Consider the following 16,992-nt stretch of genomic DNA (forward strand, 5'->3'; position numbering starts at 1 on the left):
TATGCCTTTGCTGGATTTAGGGGGTGATAATATCGGAAGGGCGCAACCACTCATTATAAGCGTTGCTATGGTATTTTGTTTGGCACGAGTGGAATATGATGTTGAATATGCAGTTACACTAATTAAACAAATTGTCATGTATTTGCACGTTCATAGAGTAATAATTACAATAGTTCCTCATAATTTACAACAGTATTAAAGGAAAGCGATAAAGGAAAGCATTAAGAAAAGAAACAAAGAGCCAAGTTAGTTTCGTAGTAGAAGAAAGAATAAATACTTAAAGGCATTTAAACAAGTAAAGACATGCAAAGAAACATAAAGTCACAAATAGCATGAAATGGTAAAAGCCTTAAAGAAGTCCCCAGCAGAATCGCCATGCTGTCGATGCCCCCTTTCTCTCGCGAAATCGAATTTATGATATTTGGTGGACAACTCATTTCCTTTTGGGAATTGGGTTTGCAATTGAAGAGTCGCCACCTAATGATTAAGTGCATTAGGACACTAAAGAAATTTGATTTAGAAAAACCAGAGATTGGGTAAGGGCTTGAAATTATCTCGAGGGGAAGGTGTTAGGCACCCCTCAAGATCCACTAGTGTGGTTCCCGGCCATGCTACAATTGTGACTTTAAGTGCAAAAGACAAGTGAACAAGCCAGAATTGCAAATACGAGATAGTTTTCACATAACGGTTGCAAGCAACTGAAGCAAAGGAAGTTAAAGAAGCTGGAAGTTGGGAAGAAAGCAATTTTAAAGTTCTGAAAATAAGCAAGTAAAAGGAAGGTTTTTACGTAATTGATGCAAGTAATTGAAGTAAAAGAAAAGTTAATGAAGCTGAAAATTGAGCAGTTTCTTTTTTTTTTTAAAGAAATTCTGAAAGATTAAACAAGTAAAGGGAAGGGGGGGGCGGGGTCCTAGGTTTATAAATAATATGGATCACCCCACACAACACCTGCTAGCCGTTTATACACATGGTGTTATCGCGTGGTCATCATATCTATATCTACCCTTTCCCACCCCGTTAAGGTATTAAAGTGCGGAATAGTCTCGTTACTTATTGCATGCTATTACCCGTCCCAATCCTATCAGTCCCGGAGGCATTTGGGACTACTAGTCCTAAAGGGGGAGGGAGATTTGGGGCTTTTCAGAGTTTAAAAGGATAAAATTCTAAGGCGACAAACAAAAACACATAAAGAAGATATGGGAAACACATAACAGTTAAAAAGGCTCAGACAGGCCTCCTCACTTAAAGACAGATTGTTTAGCATGTCTTGCACGTACTGGTTATGGTTTGAATTAACTTAAAGCGTTAAGGCAGGCTGATTTGTCACATATTTTCAGATAAGAAGTCCGAATTAGGCCTGCCTGCTGGTTGTAATTATCAAAGATTGGTGTAGTTGATTAATTACCTAATGGCTTGCCTAGGTGAAACCTATAGGCATGATATCTAATAATGCAGGAGTACACTGATTTTAAAGAAGGCTTGCTGATTATAGAAAAACATAAGTTCTGCGGGTATTGGGTATCGTTACCACTGATTTTAGACTTGTAGATGATTCAGATTCAGCTGGTTACTCCTATAGGCATGATATCTAGAAGGCAATTTGTTAATTAAACCTATAAACTGTTTGCCTAGTGATAGATGTTTATGCAGAATTTAAGAGATCCTATAGACAGGTTCTCTATATGAGATGCAGAAATGCAGAATCCTATAGACATGTTCTCTATATGAGATGCAGAAATGCAGAATCCTATAGACATGTTCTCTATATGAGATGCAGAAATGCGGAATCCTATTGACATGTTCTCTATATGAGATGCAGAAGTGCAGGAACTATTGATATGATATCTATGTATGAAAGACAGAACTTATAGACATGATTTCTAAAATGCAGAAGTGCAGAAAGCCTATAGGGCAAGATTTCGAGAATGCAGAAACAAAAGCAGGATACGATTGCAGAAGTAAATACCTAAGAGCATGATATCTACCCTTATGCATACATGAGTGACCCTTCCCTTTTCACTAATACCCCCATAAGTTATTACAAAATTATTACAAACCAGAACGAATAAAGAAGAATAAAATTACATCAGAAATTAGAGTACAACCAAGGAGAGCCTAATTCAGACTCCAAGTCTGAAATATGAAATAAACCAACTCCAAAGATACAATTTCCAAAGCCTTTCTCATTTTCTGGGTGTGTCAGAGTTCCTAAGAGCCTCATGAACTCTAGGCAGTGCATACACCCAAATTCATTACAGAATTGAATTATAGTGCAGTGTGGAAGGGCTAGCCCTCAAATGTCCAAGTTCAGAGGGAAATCAAGGTCCCCGAAGCGAGGTTCATAGGAGGGGGGCAGAACTTAGAAACCAATAGTGAGTGTAAGTGCAGAAAGGGGTTTAGGGGAAAGTCAAGACAGGCTGGTGGTCATACCCAGCAATTGGAAGTGCCGGCACACCCCAACCAGCCTGTTAGCCACATTGTTTGGGAGTTAGGATCCTTTAAAGGATCAGGCACAGACATGAACAACAATTTGGATGCTGCCATACCTGAACCTTAACTCAAACACATAGATGGGAATAGGGGTATGGGGATTCATAGCAGAAAACGGATGCAAAGAGGACAACATACATATTTAACACTAAGCATAGACAGCAAAGTAGACCGGATGACAGAAGCATTGAAATAAACAAATTGGGATGAGGCTGAAACTTAAATTAGAACATACCAGTTTTAGGGAAACAAGAAAGTAAAAGCAGTAGTCTTGTAAATCCAAATTGCAAGCAAATAGTCAGAATATCTCAGAAGAGAGTAGAGTGTTGGGTGGAGGGTAAGAGTATTGAAATTGAAATTAAGTAATGTGTGTTAGAGTATTGAACTCAAGGTCTTAAAGTTCTGAAAGGTCGTGCCCTTTATAGTGCAGAAAGCAAGTAAGAAAAAGGTAAGAAAATAGTTTTGAAATCAATTACATAAGGTCTCCCTTTAATTAAGGGATTCTGATTTCAAAACGGGCAGAATAAATAAGGAAAGAATTTGATCAAAATCTTTTCCAAAGTAGTACAATAAGGGCAAATACACAGAAAACTATTTAAGGAAAGAGTTTGATAGCAACACGGTTTGTGCAAATAAGGAAAGGCAATCAATCAACAGCCAGTAAAAATCAGAAATTGAGTTTTGGTATGAATGAATCCAACCAGAAAAGGTGAAGAAAGGTTTAATTAAAGAAAATCAGTAACAATCAATCGAACCCTACTAATAGGAATTTTGAATCAATCACAAATCGGCAAAACCTTTTTTGAAGGAACAATTCCTCATATATAAAGCATACAGACATGTCAAATAAGAAAGAACTGTCATGCTAATTAGAAAGAATCTAGTATAGAAAAGTTCAGAGTCACAAACAAAGAGGCTCAAATTCAGTACATAGACTCAGACTTAGTTTGAGAGAATTCGGGGTTCCATAATAGAATCCTAGTCCACACACAAGATCAGACTCGCCAAAACCCCCAAATCCTAGGGTTTTTAACTCGAATTAGATACAGAGACGAGAAGACAAATAACTGAAACGGGCTCAGAGGTCCCTTTCAGAGACTCATGAGAAAACAAACAGGTAAAATAGCAGGTTAGAAACAAATAGAGTGAAGAAACTGATTTAAAGCATAAAGAACATGTTTTAAGAAAAGCTTTGAACTTAAACAAGTTCAGAGGACAAAGAGGTAGTATAAACTTAAGGAAACACTAGATGAAACATGTTTAGAAAGAACTCAAACAAAGTCCAGAAGAAGGCAAATAAAGAACTAAGAGCTTAGTAGTAAATACAGTAAGGGAACACAGGGGTAAACGAACACATAAGATAAACGTGTGAAAGCATGATATAGAAACCAGTAGAAGAAAGAACGGAGCACAATAGAAGAATATGCATAATAAGGCAAACATAAGAACACAGGAGAAAGGCATGCGAGGTAAAAAAGAGAACATAGAAACATAGCATAGATAGATTCACACAAAGAAAAGAAGAAGAGGAGTCAGAAAACATTTTAAAACTTTTTCAGAAACCCTAAATCGAAGAGAAACAAATTTTGAAAGAAAAATGGTAAGGGGTGATCGTGGCCGTTGATCAAAATGATCAACGACCTGGATTAAAAGAAAAGGCCAGGCGGGTTAATTGGTCTGGTCAAGGGGTCGGGTTACAATTGATATTGGGCTGGTCTAATTGGGAGTTTAGGATTGGGTCAATTGGAGGGGTCAATTTGGCTATAATTGAAATAAATTGGGGCTATATACTAAATAGCCAGTTTTGACTTTTTATTTTATAAAAAATAGTAAAAATGATTCTGAAATTAAATTAAAAGTACTAAATCAGTAAATACTATATAAATATTAATTTAAAAATATTGCAACCAAATTTATAATTATAAAATTCTATTAATCTTAAAATAGGCTAAAATTNGAAATTAAAAATGGCAAGGGACGATCCTGGCCGTTGATCAAAATGATCAACGGCCTGGATTGAAAGAAAGGCCGGGCGGGTTAAATAAACGGATTAAGGGGCTGGGTAAAATTGAAATTGGGCCGGTCCAATTGGGGGGTAGGATTGGGTCAATTGATGGCTAAAATTGAAATGTAAACGAAATGAGGCTAAATGTTAAATAGCCAGTTTTTCCTTTTATTTTATAAAAAATAGTAAAAATGATTCTGAAATTAAAAGTACTAAATCAGTAAATACTATATAAATATTAATTTAAAAATATTGCAACCAAATTTATAATTATAAAATTCTATTAATCCTAAAATAGGCTAAAATTGCAATTATATGCAATTTAGCTTTTAAAATACCAAATAAATTTGTAAAAAATATAAAAAAATTACCTTAACTATATTTTGGTATAAATATGGGAAATAAAACAAATTATTCACCAAAATAATAATTTTGGAAATAATTATTGGTTTTTATACTGCTAAAATGGGCAATAAATCGATTTTAAAAATCTTTTAGAAATTAGGAAAAATACTAAAACACTTTGGCATGCTTATATATGCATGCATATGTTATTTTAAAAATATATATAGGGAAAATTGGGTATCAACAGTACTTAGATTTTTGCTCTTTTCTCTTTTTCTTTTTTGGAGGGGGGTCTTTTTGCCCCTTAGTAGGATATTCTCCATTTTGGAATGGAATGACTATTGTCTTTTTGCTGTATGTTTTTGGCTCTTTTCGTTTTTCTTCGTATGCTTTTTCCTTTGTAAGAGTTCTTGACTTAGTTGACGCGACTGAGGTCGAATGTCAATTAATTTGAGCAAGGTCGAACGGTGGTTGATTCGAACAAGATCGAATGTTAATAAATTTCGAACGAAGTCGAATGTTAATGAATTTGAACGGAGTTGAATGTGAGTCCATTTGAGCGAGGTCGAGTGTGAGTAAGTTTGAGCGAGGTCGAATGTGAGTCGATTTGAGAGAAGTCGAATGTTTGACCCTTTAAGTTATTTGAATGAGGTCGAATGTAAATAAATTCGAGCGAGGTCGAATGTGAGTCGATACGAGCGAGGTGAATGTCTGACTCTTTAAGTGATTCGAACGAGGTCGAATGTGAGTCGGTTCGAGCGAGGTCGAATGTTTGACCCTTTAAGTTATTCGAACGAGGTCGAATGTAAATAAATTCGAGCGAGGTCGAATGTGAGTCGATTTGAGCGAGCTCGAATGTGAGTCGATTCGAGCGAGGTCGAATGTTTGACCCTTTAAGTTATTCGAACGAGGTCGAATGTAAATAAATTCGAGCGAGGTCAAATGTGAGTCGATTCGAGCGAGGTCGAATGTAAATAAATTCGAGCGAGGTCGAATGTGAGTCGATTCGAGCGAGGTCGAATGTTTGACTCTTGGCGTAATGTATGAACTTGGTGTAGATGAAAAACTCATGTGTTTGCATATTTCGTTTTGTTTATACATTCATTGGAGAAGTTTACATAAGTTGAAGTTTGCATGTTTTTCTGAAGTCCCAATCTATCTAGTCCCTTCATTGGTCGACCTAGAAAAGTAGTTGATAGGTAAGGTAAAAAAGAGTTATACTCGGGAGACGTCTATCCTTAGAAGTTGAATTATTTGAGGTTGGCGACGTTCCAATTGTTTGGTAGTAATTTTCCTTCCATTGTTTCCAGCGGGAATGACCCTTTGCTAGCTGCCGCCGTAATTTTGTATGGGCCATCCCAATTGGTTCCTAGTTTGCCTTCTCGTGGGTCATTTCTTGCTTGTGTTTTGGCTTTGAGTATGTAGTCCCCGACTTTGAGTGGCCTGATTTTGGCTTTTTTGTTGTAGTACCGTTCTGCCTGTTGTTTTTGAGCTATCATTCTTATGTAGGCCACGTCTCTTCGCTCTTCGGCTTCATTGAGGTCTTGCCTTCTATTCTCGTCGTTGCTTAGCCCGCTTTCATTTGAGTATCTCAAGCTGGGCTCCCCGACCTTGACTGGTATCATTGCATCAGTCCCATAGACTAGTGAGTATGACGTTTCCCCTATGCTCTTCTTTGGCGAGGTGAGATATGCCCATAATACTTCTGGTAGCAGTTCCGGCCACAGACCCTTGGCGTTTTCAAGTCTCTTTTTCATGATATTCAATATAGTTTTGTTAGAGGATTCCTCCTGGCCGTTGCCTGCGGGGTGATATGGCGTGGAGAGTATTCTTTTGATGTGCCATTTTTCAAAGAACTTGCGGTTTTTTTCCAGTGAACTGGGACCGTTGTCGCAGCTGATTTCTTTGGGGATACCGAAGCGACATATGATGTTTCTCCATATGAACGTGATTACTTCTTGTTCGCGTATTTGAGCGAATGCACCTGCTTCTACCCATTTGGAGAAATAGTCATTTAAAACTAGAAGAAATCGTACATTACCTCGTCCCACCAGGAGGGGTCCGACGATGTCTATTCCCTACGTGATGAAAGGCCATGGCGTTGTGACTGAATGAAGGTGTTCGCCTACTTGGTGAATCATGGGAGTGTATCTTTGGCATTGATCGCACCTTTTGACGAAGTCGGCAGCTTCCTTCTTCATCGTGGGCCAATAGTAGCCTGCTCGTATGAGGCATCTGACGAGAGCTCGGTTGCTAGTGTGAGCTCCGTAGTGTCCCTTGTGTACTTCTTCGAGGACGTGCCGTGTTTGATTTGGCCCTAAGCACTTTGCTAGGGGCCACCAAATGTTCTTTTGTACAAGTCATTATTGACGACGCTGTACCTGGCCGCCTGCTTTCGAAGCTTCTTGGCTTCTTTTTTATTGGGTGGGAGCACTCCGTCCTGCAAGTATGAGATAATACAATTGCGCCAGTCCCAGGTTAGGTTTATAGAGCGTACCTCGATTTGGTCTCGCGATGAATGGAGGAGAGTGACCATGTCCCTCTCTCCGATTATGCTTTTGGTGGCCGCTGCCAATTTGACGAGGCCGTCCGCTTCGATGTTCTACGCTTGAGGTATTTGATCGAGCTAGCATTCGTCAAACTCGGGTAATAGTTTGCAAATCTCAGCCTGATATTTCTATAACCGGTTCTCCTTAATTTGGAAAGTCCCTGCGACCTGATTGACAACGAGTTGCGAGTTCATTGAAGGATCACTCTCCGTGCTCCGTATTTGAGTGCCAATTTTTACCTTTTATTTTCTCATACCAGGACTGCACTTACAGCGACATCGGAGACGGCCAAGTAGACAAGGAGGCGTTCCCCGAGTTCTGCCATAGCGAGCAACAGTGGCGAAGACAAGTAGGCCTTCAGTTCTTTTAAGGCGTCGACGCATTTGGCATTCCACTGGAGTCCGTTATCCTTTCTGAGTACACCGAAAAATTTGTGGCACCTATCGGAGGACCGTGAGATGAATCTTGACAAGGCGGCTATTCGGCCGGTCAGCTTTTGCACTTGCTTTTTGATGGTTAGATTTTCTGGGATTCCTTCTATGGCCTCGATTTGGTCGGGATTGACCTCGATGCCTCGTTGTGATTCCAAGAATCCGAGTAATTTTCCAGATGTCACGCCGAAAGCGCATTTCTCGGGGTTTAATTTCATGTTGTACCTTCTGAGTATGTCGAAGGCCTCCCTCAAGGGGTCGATATGGTCTTCCTTTCTTTTTGACTTGACCAATATGTCGTCAATATATACTTCCATGGTCTTGCCGAGTTGATCTTTGAACATTTTGGTCACCAGCCTCTGGTACGTTGCCCCCGCGTTTTTTAACCCGAACGACATCACTCAGTAGCAGTATATCCCCTGACGGGTAATGAAGGTGGTTTTTTCCTAGTCCTCCTCCTCCATGAGGATTTGGTTGTAGCCCGAGTAGGCATCCAAGAAACTCAGCAGTTCGTGCCCGGCTGTGGCGTCGATGAGTTAGTCGATATGAGGTAGCGGCAATGAGTCTTTGGACAGGCTTTGTTCAGGTCTGTGAAGTCCACACACATTCTCCACTTACCGTTCTTCTTTTTCACCATGACTATGTTGGCGACCCACTGAGGGTACTTCAATTCTCTGATAGAACCGTTTACTAGTAATTTCTCGACCTCTTCACGAACTGCGTCGTTTATTGCAGAGTTGAACTTTCGTCTGATTTGTCTTACTGGGGGGTAAAATGGGTCGACGTTCAACTTGTGAGTTCCTATCTCCTTTGGGATAACTGGCATGTATGCATGGAAAAAAGCGAACTGGTTCGCATTATTTTTTAAGAATTGATAAAATTTACCTGGATCTTGGAGTATGGTCGATGAAAGCTTTTTTGCAGTGATTGTCATCGTCTAGTTGGACGGGGTCGAGGTCCTCTACGATTGACCCTGTGGCTTCTATGCTTTCAAGGTCGCTAATGACGTTTTTTGCTTCCTCGCCATCTGACCCCGACTACGTTAATTGCTATGCTTCCTTGGCTTTTCCTTTAAACTGTTGGGTGTATGTGCAATCTTGGGCGATGCGGTAGCATTCTCGGGTCGTGCGTTGCTCTCTCCGGATGCAGAATACTCCCCAGGGGATGGGAACTTTAATGACTTGGTACAAGCTGGAGGGGATGACTTCCATGGCGTGTATCCATGGTCGGCCTATGATGGCGTTGTACGCCGTATCCTGATCCATGATGTGGAACGTGGTCACCAATGTGAGGCCGCCGCCCAAGACGGGCAGCGTGATTTCTCCAGATGTCTGCTCAACTGCATTGTTAAAACCTATTAGCGTGATCCAGCGTGGCACTATCCTCTCCTCGAGCTTCATTTGGGTGAGAACTCGAGGATGGATGATGCACGCGCCGCTTCCATCATTGACCATGATACGTCTTACATCAGTATCAAAAACGCGTAAAGTAATGACAAGGGTGTCACAATGAGGAAAGACCAAACTGTGGGTATCCGACTTATCGAAGATGATACTTTCTTCGAGTTTGTCATACCGTTCATGGGTGATTGACCTCTTGAGCTTGTGAGTGGTGGTGAACTTCACGTTGTAGATGGACGCATCGTCGCCTCCTCCGATGATCATTTGAATGGTCAGAACTGGGGAAGGTGGTTTGGGTGGCCCCAAATGTTGTTCTCGCCCTCGGGCGAAGTTGTCCCTCCCTTGATCGCTCATCAACTCTTTCAGGTGACCTTGGTGAAGCATGTTCACGACCTCTTGCCTAAGGGCGATGAAGTCCTTGGTCTTGTGACCCCATTCCTGGTGGAATTCGCAGAGGGCGTTTGACTTTCTAGTGCGTGGGTCGGACTTCATCTTCTGTGGCCATTTTACTTTTGGGCCGAGCTTTTCCAATGCGTAGTCTATTTCTGAGGGGGAAACACAAAAATAGGGAGATGATAATAAGGGGGCATACCTCTTTCATTTTGGTGGGTTCCCGTTCGCGGCCTGGATGGACCTTCGTCGTGACGTGGAGGTGGCATGAGAGTGCCTCTGATGTAAGGTTGATGTCTTTCTCAGTTAGGTCGTGAACCTGCTAGATCTCTTCTGTTATCATTTCATCGGTCTTTCCTAGACTCTATTTGGACCGAGGTCAGGGGTTGAGTAGGCCCGTTGAGATCATCCTCCTCGGCTCTTACCTCGGCATAATAGGCATTGTGTGTCTCATCCCAAGTGGTTGAAGGGTATTTCATGAGTCGGCTTAGCAACTTTTTGGTCACCCGCAACCCACTTCTGCTCAGCCCATTCTGAAAAGCGGCCACCGCCATTCTGATACATTCGGAAGGGTCATTCTTACACGGTTGAACCGAGCGAGGAAGTTCTTGAGTCCCTCGCCAGGAGATTGCTTGATGGCGAATATGTCGTTCATCCTTGCCTCTGCTTTCTTGGCCCTGGTATGGGCGGTGACGAACTTATCGACCATTTCTTCGAACGTTTCTATGGAGCGCGCAGGTAACTACGAGTACCAAGTCAGGGACACACTAGTTAGGGTCTCTCTAAACTTCTTCAGCAATATGAATGATACTTTTTCTTTTGCAAGGTCATTGCCTTTCACTGTAATGACGTAGTGGGTCATGTGATCCTCTGGGTCCGTCGTGCCGTCATATATTTTCAAATATGGCGAATTTTGAAAGTTTTTGGTATAGTATGTGGTGCAGCCTCGTCGCTATATGGTTGTTCCACAAATCGGCCGGCATCTCATTTTGGTAGGAGTTTTCGGGCGCCCGGTATCTTATCTACCCTTTCTTGATTCTCTCTCATTTGGTCGCGGAGTGCTTTGTTCTCGTTCTCCATCTCCTCCATTTTTATAAGGATGGCAGCAAGGGCGTCGTTACCTACATCATTAACAGTGTTAGTGATACCTGTCGAGGGAGGCTATTCGTTGCTTGTTGTGGCGATGTCGACTCTCGCACTCTCTACTCACCCTCTGAGCTTATTTGTCGAGTATATTGTTTAGTGTATTTTTTAGCCATGCTTCTAGTAACTTTTTTACCACTGGTGGTGCTTCTTCCGTGGTGGACGTAGAGGCTCCCTTTCCATGAGCAGCGGTAACGCTGCCATGAGGAGTGGGTGATGTCACGCCCCAAAACCGAGGAGCGCGACCGGCGCTCAACCGAGTAAACCCATCCGAGTAAGCCTGTTAGATTTCATTCTACCCAAAGTCATCCTTAAATAAAGAGGAGATGTACTCCATTATTCAAACTCTGAAAATAATTAATTGACAACTTTCATTTTGGTTCCATTAGCAGTTTCAACCATAATATCCAAAATTTTACATGTCTATAGTTTCTTTAAAAACATGTTTGCCAAATACCAACATTACTAGTTAAATCCCCAACATCAAACACCACCCACAATATGTCTACGGAGCCTCTAAGTATAACTGAAGAGTAATATGAAAATGCCGGCAACAAGGCCCCAACTATACCTCAAAAAGTGGTAATTTATAACAAAAGATACACTGCATAACCCCTGGAAGAAAAGGGGGCTCACCAAGGCTGCTGAGAGGAGGATGCACCGCTATCTACGATCGGCACTGTCTGCTATGGAACCACCTACATCCATTCAAAGATGTAGCGCCCCCGGCAAAAGGGACATTAGTACCGTGGAATAGTACTAGTATGTATAACTAAACACCATCTCATTAGAAAGAACAAACCATACAAGAATAAAGAAATCATAAGGATTAACAAAGCTTTAAACAATCACCACATCATCAAATAAGGGATCACATTGATTTCACACAATTTCCATAGCTTTAGGTTGGGACATTTAATACTGTTACATCATCATTCACAATACCACCGCTTTCTTGCGCGGAGTCCGATCACGACCCTATCGGCTAGGTTGCCTCATTTGAGACATGTACCTCAGTCACAATTTCATTCTCACTTTTCGGTTTCAATATCAGCACAATACCACCATGTGTGCGGCATGGCGTCTGATCACGGCCCGATCGGCTAGGCCGTCTTACCAAGACGTTTTTCCTTTTCCATCAATCATCTCATTTCAATCTTTATTTCACATATATCAGTTCATCGACACTTGGGGCCACAATTATCATATCATACTTGGCACTAGGCCACATTTCATAACTCAAACTCTTTTCCCCCACATTTCACATCATTTCCACTTTCAGCATTAACCGTGCAATTTAAGATAATAGGCACATACAAAAGCAATTCAAGTTGTAAGCATAGAGAGGATTTCACATAGTTTGGCATAACAATCTCAATTTAAACTTGACTTGAAATTTAGGCATTTTAGCACATGGTTCACATTCTTCACACATCCTTAATTTACCAAAAATAGCATATTGAAAACATTGAGACACACCTTTCACATATATTCTTGCAACACCAATTCATATGAAATAGCAAGCACTACACCAATCAAATTTCAGAACTTACAACATTTGCATGGGCACCAAGGGAGCTCAATTTCTAAGAAGAGGGGGGTTTTAGCCATACATACCTGAAATTCGCCCCTTAATAATACTACGGCGTCCACCACACTAAACAACTTCAATCTACAATAGTGCAACACATTTGTAACTATACTAGTAAGATTTCTATACTTAAAGTCATTTAGACTTTTTATCAAACATCTAATGTGCATATCTTTCCACAACCTCCTTCAATGGAATTTCTTCACCTAACAACCACCTTCCATACCAATGATTCACCTTACCATTGTCTCTAGGCCATCCACAACTTCCATTAGTACATGCATGCCCAACAATTCACACCTAAACCATCAATCTCCTTAATTAACCCATTTGAAAATCTCCACAACACCAACACAGCCTAGGTTAGGCACTTATGGCTTCCAATCACCATCCCATAAGTCCTAACATATATTTCATACATAAATAATCACCATCGAGTAGTTAGAGATGATAGACATACCTCTTGTAGTATGAATCTTGAGAATCCCCAATTGTAGTTTTCTTGACCAATTTAGGGATTTGAATGGAAATCCATGGATTTTCAAGATTAATCCTTGTTAATATAAGTGTTTAGGAGTAGTAATCAACTCAAAATACTCCAAAAACATTACCCTGGATCATATGAGGGAAGTATGAGACGGATTCCCCTTGATAGAGCAAGCCCTAGCTCAAAAAATGACTTAGAGACTCTCTATGCCCGCTCTTGGGGGTATTTATAGGGCTGCTATGTGCGCGTTCGCGCTCGGGCCGCGCTCGGGAGGCAGAAACTTTCAAATATGCGCGGCCGCGCATCTAGCTGTGCATATGACACAGGTCCAGTAAAATGGCCATAACTTTCTATATGCATATCCAAATGAGGAACTATTTGATGCGTTGGAAACTAGACTCAAAGGGATTTAATTTGATACATATATATATATATATGTATATATATATATATATATATATATATATATATATATATAGATAAGCTCGTCCAAAGTTTGGTCTTGTGCGTACTCATTTGGAATTTTAGTCTATCATGTAATTTTCCAACTTGGCTTAGACTTAGGCCTCTCCTTAGACCCCAAATCACTTATAATATGATTTATACACTTATTACCATATCCAACTGATATCCATTATATCATTTATCCTCGTTTGCACACAAAATAAAATAATTAGCCTACCTTGGCACCACGAAATCTTAAATTACTTAGCAAAATTTTCCAGAGCTTTACAGGTGAATCACTTCGCCTGGGTGAGGCGCTTGGTGTCGCGTTCTCCTCGTCCTCCCCACGAGTTTCGTTGATGGTGTTCAAGAGATTGGCGGTGAGAATGGTTATCGCCTCTCTTTTCTTCTCCATTGCCTGCCATGTCAGATCTGTGCAAACAACGGGATACGAGACTATGCAGAGTTTTGTGCATTTTTCTTTAGATCTAGAAAACTGAAACTTTTAACTAGAAAATTCCAACAGACGATACCAAATTGTTTGATCAAAAAGTGTTTAACCTTTTTTGTTAAACTAATTAAGTAAATGATAATAGGTAAATTCTAGTTAAATATAATAAGTCCTAGATCCAAGATTGATTGGTAGTAATAACCTAGAAACCGCATTCAAAGCTATTAAAAGCCAAAAGGAGATTTAATGATATTCTTGTGAATAAATGACGGAATGAGGACAAGTAATAAATATGATGAATGGCAATAGCTGTAAATAAAGAGAATAATTCACCCAAATGTATAACGAGGTAGATGATTCTCCTTCTGACAATGATGTAAGATAATCAAACGTGGGAATATCAAATACTTTATCGGATCTGACGTGGAAAGCTTGGAACAACACAACAAATCCAATCTTGTATAAAGATAAAGTTTGTAGTTATGTGGGAGTCAACATTTTTAGAGAGAGCTTATCAAGATAGAAAATTAGATCCCCCCTCTTTCTCTCTCTATTCCTACTTATATGGGACATTCCCCTTACCTACTAAAAGTACAAATACAGAGAATATTCCTCTGCATATTCTTTAGAAATATCTTATTGCTAAACTAGCCATTTTGGCCGATCTGAGTGCTCGACCTCGACATTCACTGCTCGGCTCGCCAGTGTTGCTTCTTGAGCATGACCTCGACCTAATTGATTCTTGATTTTCCTATTTCAGGCGAGGTCCCTTCGATTAGATTTTGACCCATAAAATATCTTCATAATCTCATCTCAACAATAGAAAGACAATAGCAATGAAAAATTCAGAGAATATGGAGTAAGGAAGACGTGTTGTCCTCAAAGGCATGAGTATGCATACGAAAAAAATGTCGGTCGCTCAGCAGATTATGATGCATTTTATACTTTTGTCAAGTATAAATTGCAATTTGAAATAAAAAAAATCAACGGTAAGATAAAGTTAATAAACTAAAAAGCAAATATAACAAAAATGCTGCCAAAAAGAGCGCATTTTCAAAGCTTAATGATGTTCGGTCTAAAATACATATATTTAGTCAGTATTTGTCTCAAATTTTTTGATACTTTTTATCGTCGTTTGAATATTAATTATAGCGACTCGTACTTAATATTATGTTTTTATTTTGTTAGTACATTGGAGATGAAATTTAGAGAAAAATTGGATGAAAACTGGGAAGTTGCAAAATCGGATGAAGCACTCGCTGAATTTAAATGCACAAAGGATGAACTAATGATGGCTCATAATGACAAAAATTGGAGACTTTGTATACGGTCAAAATCCCTGAAGGCCGATTTTAAGGCTTCTATGGCGTTTCACCCCCGACATCGAGAAGATCGAAGTAGAATTTGAAGTGTAACCCCGAGGTGCATCCCTCGACGGAGCATATCAAGGGTCAATCTCGGAGCAGTACAAATCGATGATCGTCATGGAAATGGGGGAAAGCTCCCAAGAGCATGTGGTTAAAGCTGACCAGGTCTACAAGAATAGTACAAAACCATACTGAGTCATTGTACAGTTGTACCAATAGCGCTTACTCGTCATTATTAGGCATGTGCCACATTGGGATTCGCCCCTCCTATATAAAGGGGACCCTTGTCATTTTGTAACGGACACGAATATTGAATACAATAGAACATTCTCTGCTTGCCTAACCGAGTTGAACGGTTATTCTACAGATTTATTGCTCGTTCATTTATTGTACTTCATTTATCGCAAAAGGCTATCTTTGAGGCCTCCATTACCATTGTTCCTCCATCAATCGTTCATTTCTAACTACCCTAACTGGACCTCGAAGCCCCTGTCCCAGTCAGCTCGAGGCTCAGTCTTGCGATAATTTTGGTTTGCATATCGTATTCTCTTTACTTACACTTAGAATCTATTGCCTAAACAATTAGTATCGAAATAAATCACGTAGTTTTAGAACCACAAAATCAAATATAATTGTTAATACCATTTTCAAAGTAAACAGTTTGGCGCCCACCGTGGGGCTAAAAATAATAGTGATTATTTTGGTGCTAGTTTTCTGAAAACACAAGTTATTCTTCACACTTTTTCTTGTCCAAGAATCTTTGATTTCAGGTCAAAAAATGTCTAACTTAGCAAATTCACACGAAAACAACGGTATTGGACTTCATGGAGAGAATAGTGCAGATGTCGGTGTATCACGACCCGAATTTCCCACCCTCAGGAGTCGTGATGGCGCCCACGAGTGAAATCTAGGCAAGCCAACCAACTGAATTATTTACCTTGTTTCCATTTTTAAAATTAGTTAACAGCCATAAATCAACAGTTAATAATCAATAAAACTTAACAAGCGGAAGATTCAATAATACTGCTAATACCATTCCATAACAAATCTACCCAAGACTGGTGTCACAACTTCACAGACTGTCTAAGATTACTACAAATAAAGGTCTGAAAGAAATAATACAACACTGTCTCTGGAAATACAAGAAAGAAATAGGAATAATAGCTAGAAGGAGACGCCAAGGCCTGCGGACGCCTGCAGGACTACCTCGGGTCGTCTGATGGACCAGAAGCAGCAACCTCACTGCGGTCCGAAATCTATAATACCGGGATCTGCACAAAAGAGTGGAGAGTGTAGTATCAGCACAACCGACCCTATGTGCTGGTAAGTGCCTAGCCTAACCTCGGCGAAGTAGTGACGAGGCTAGGACCAGACTACAAAAATAAACCTGTGCAGTTAAATCATATACAGCGGAACAATACAAGCAGAAATGTACAGCTAAGGATGGGAGGGGGAAACATGCTGCGGGGACATCGAATAATAACAGAAGAACAACGAATAAATATAAAGATCACCACAGTTTAATTGAAGATAGGAAGGGGGAATCGTGCTGCGGGGTACAACAAGTATCAACAGAAATCCAACAATTAAATGTAGAGAAACCATAACTCAGTTATCAATAAAAATCAGGAAATCAAAGACAGGTGCACGGCATCACCCTTCGTGCTTTACACTCTTCCTCACCAAAGCAACAATCACAAAACATTTGGGCAAGGGAATCAATAACATCACAATAAAATCAAGTAACAACAGGAAATCTGTAAGTAAGTGTGAAGAACACCATAACTCAATTACCAGTAAAATCAGGGAAAATCAAGGACAAGTGCACGGCATCACCCTTCATGCTTTTACTCTTGTCCTCACCATGAAAATCAATATAAACTGCACGGCATCACCCTT

General features: G+C 40.2%; 1 protein-coding gene across 1 annotated transcript; it reads right to left on the minus strand.

Annotated features, from left to right (window-relative positions):
• Positions 8,870–10,164, minus strand: LOC109221843. Its single transcript, XM_019386283.1, has 3 exons — positions 10,036–10,164; positions 9,396–9,658; positions 8,870–9,281 (listed from the first exon to the last, which is right to left on the minus strand). Exons 1-3 carry the CDS (start codon positions 10,162–10,164, stop codon positions 8,870–8,872), a joined length of 804 nt encoding a protein of 267 aa, XP_019241828.1.

The sequence above is a fragment of the Nicotiana attenuata genome, chromosome 2 (assembly GCF_001879085.1).
Source record: "Nicotiana attenuata strain UT chromosome 2, NIATTr2, whole genome shotgun sequence".
Classification (NCBI taxonomy): domain Eukaryota; kingdom Viridiplantae; phylum Streptophyta; class Magnoliopsida; order Solanales; family Solanaceae; genus Nicotiana; species Nicotiana attenuata.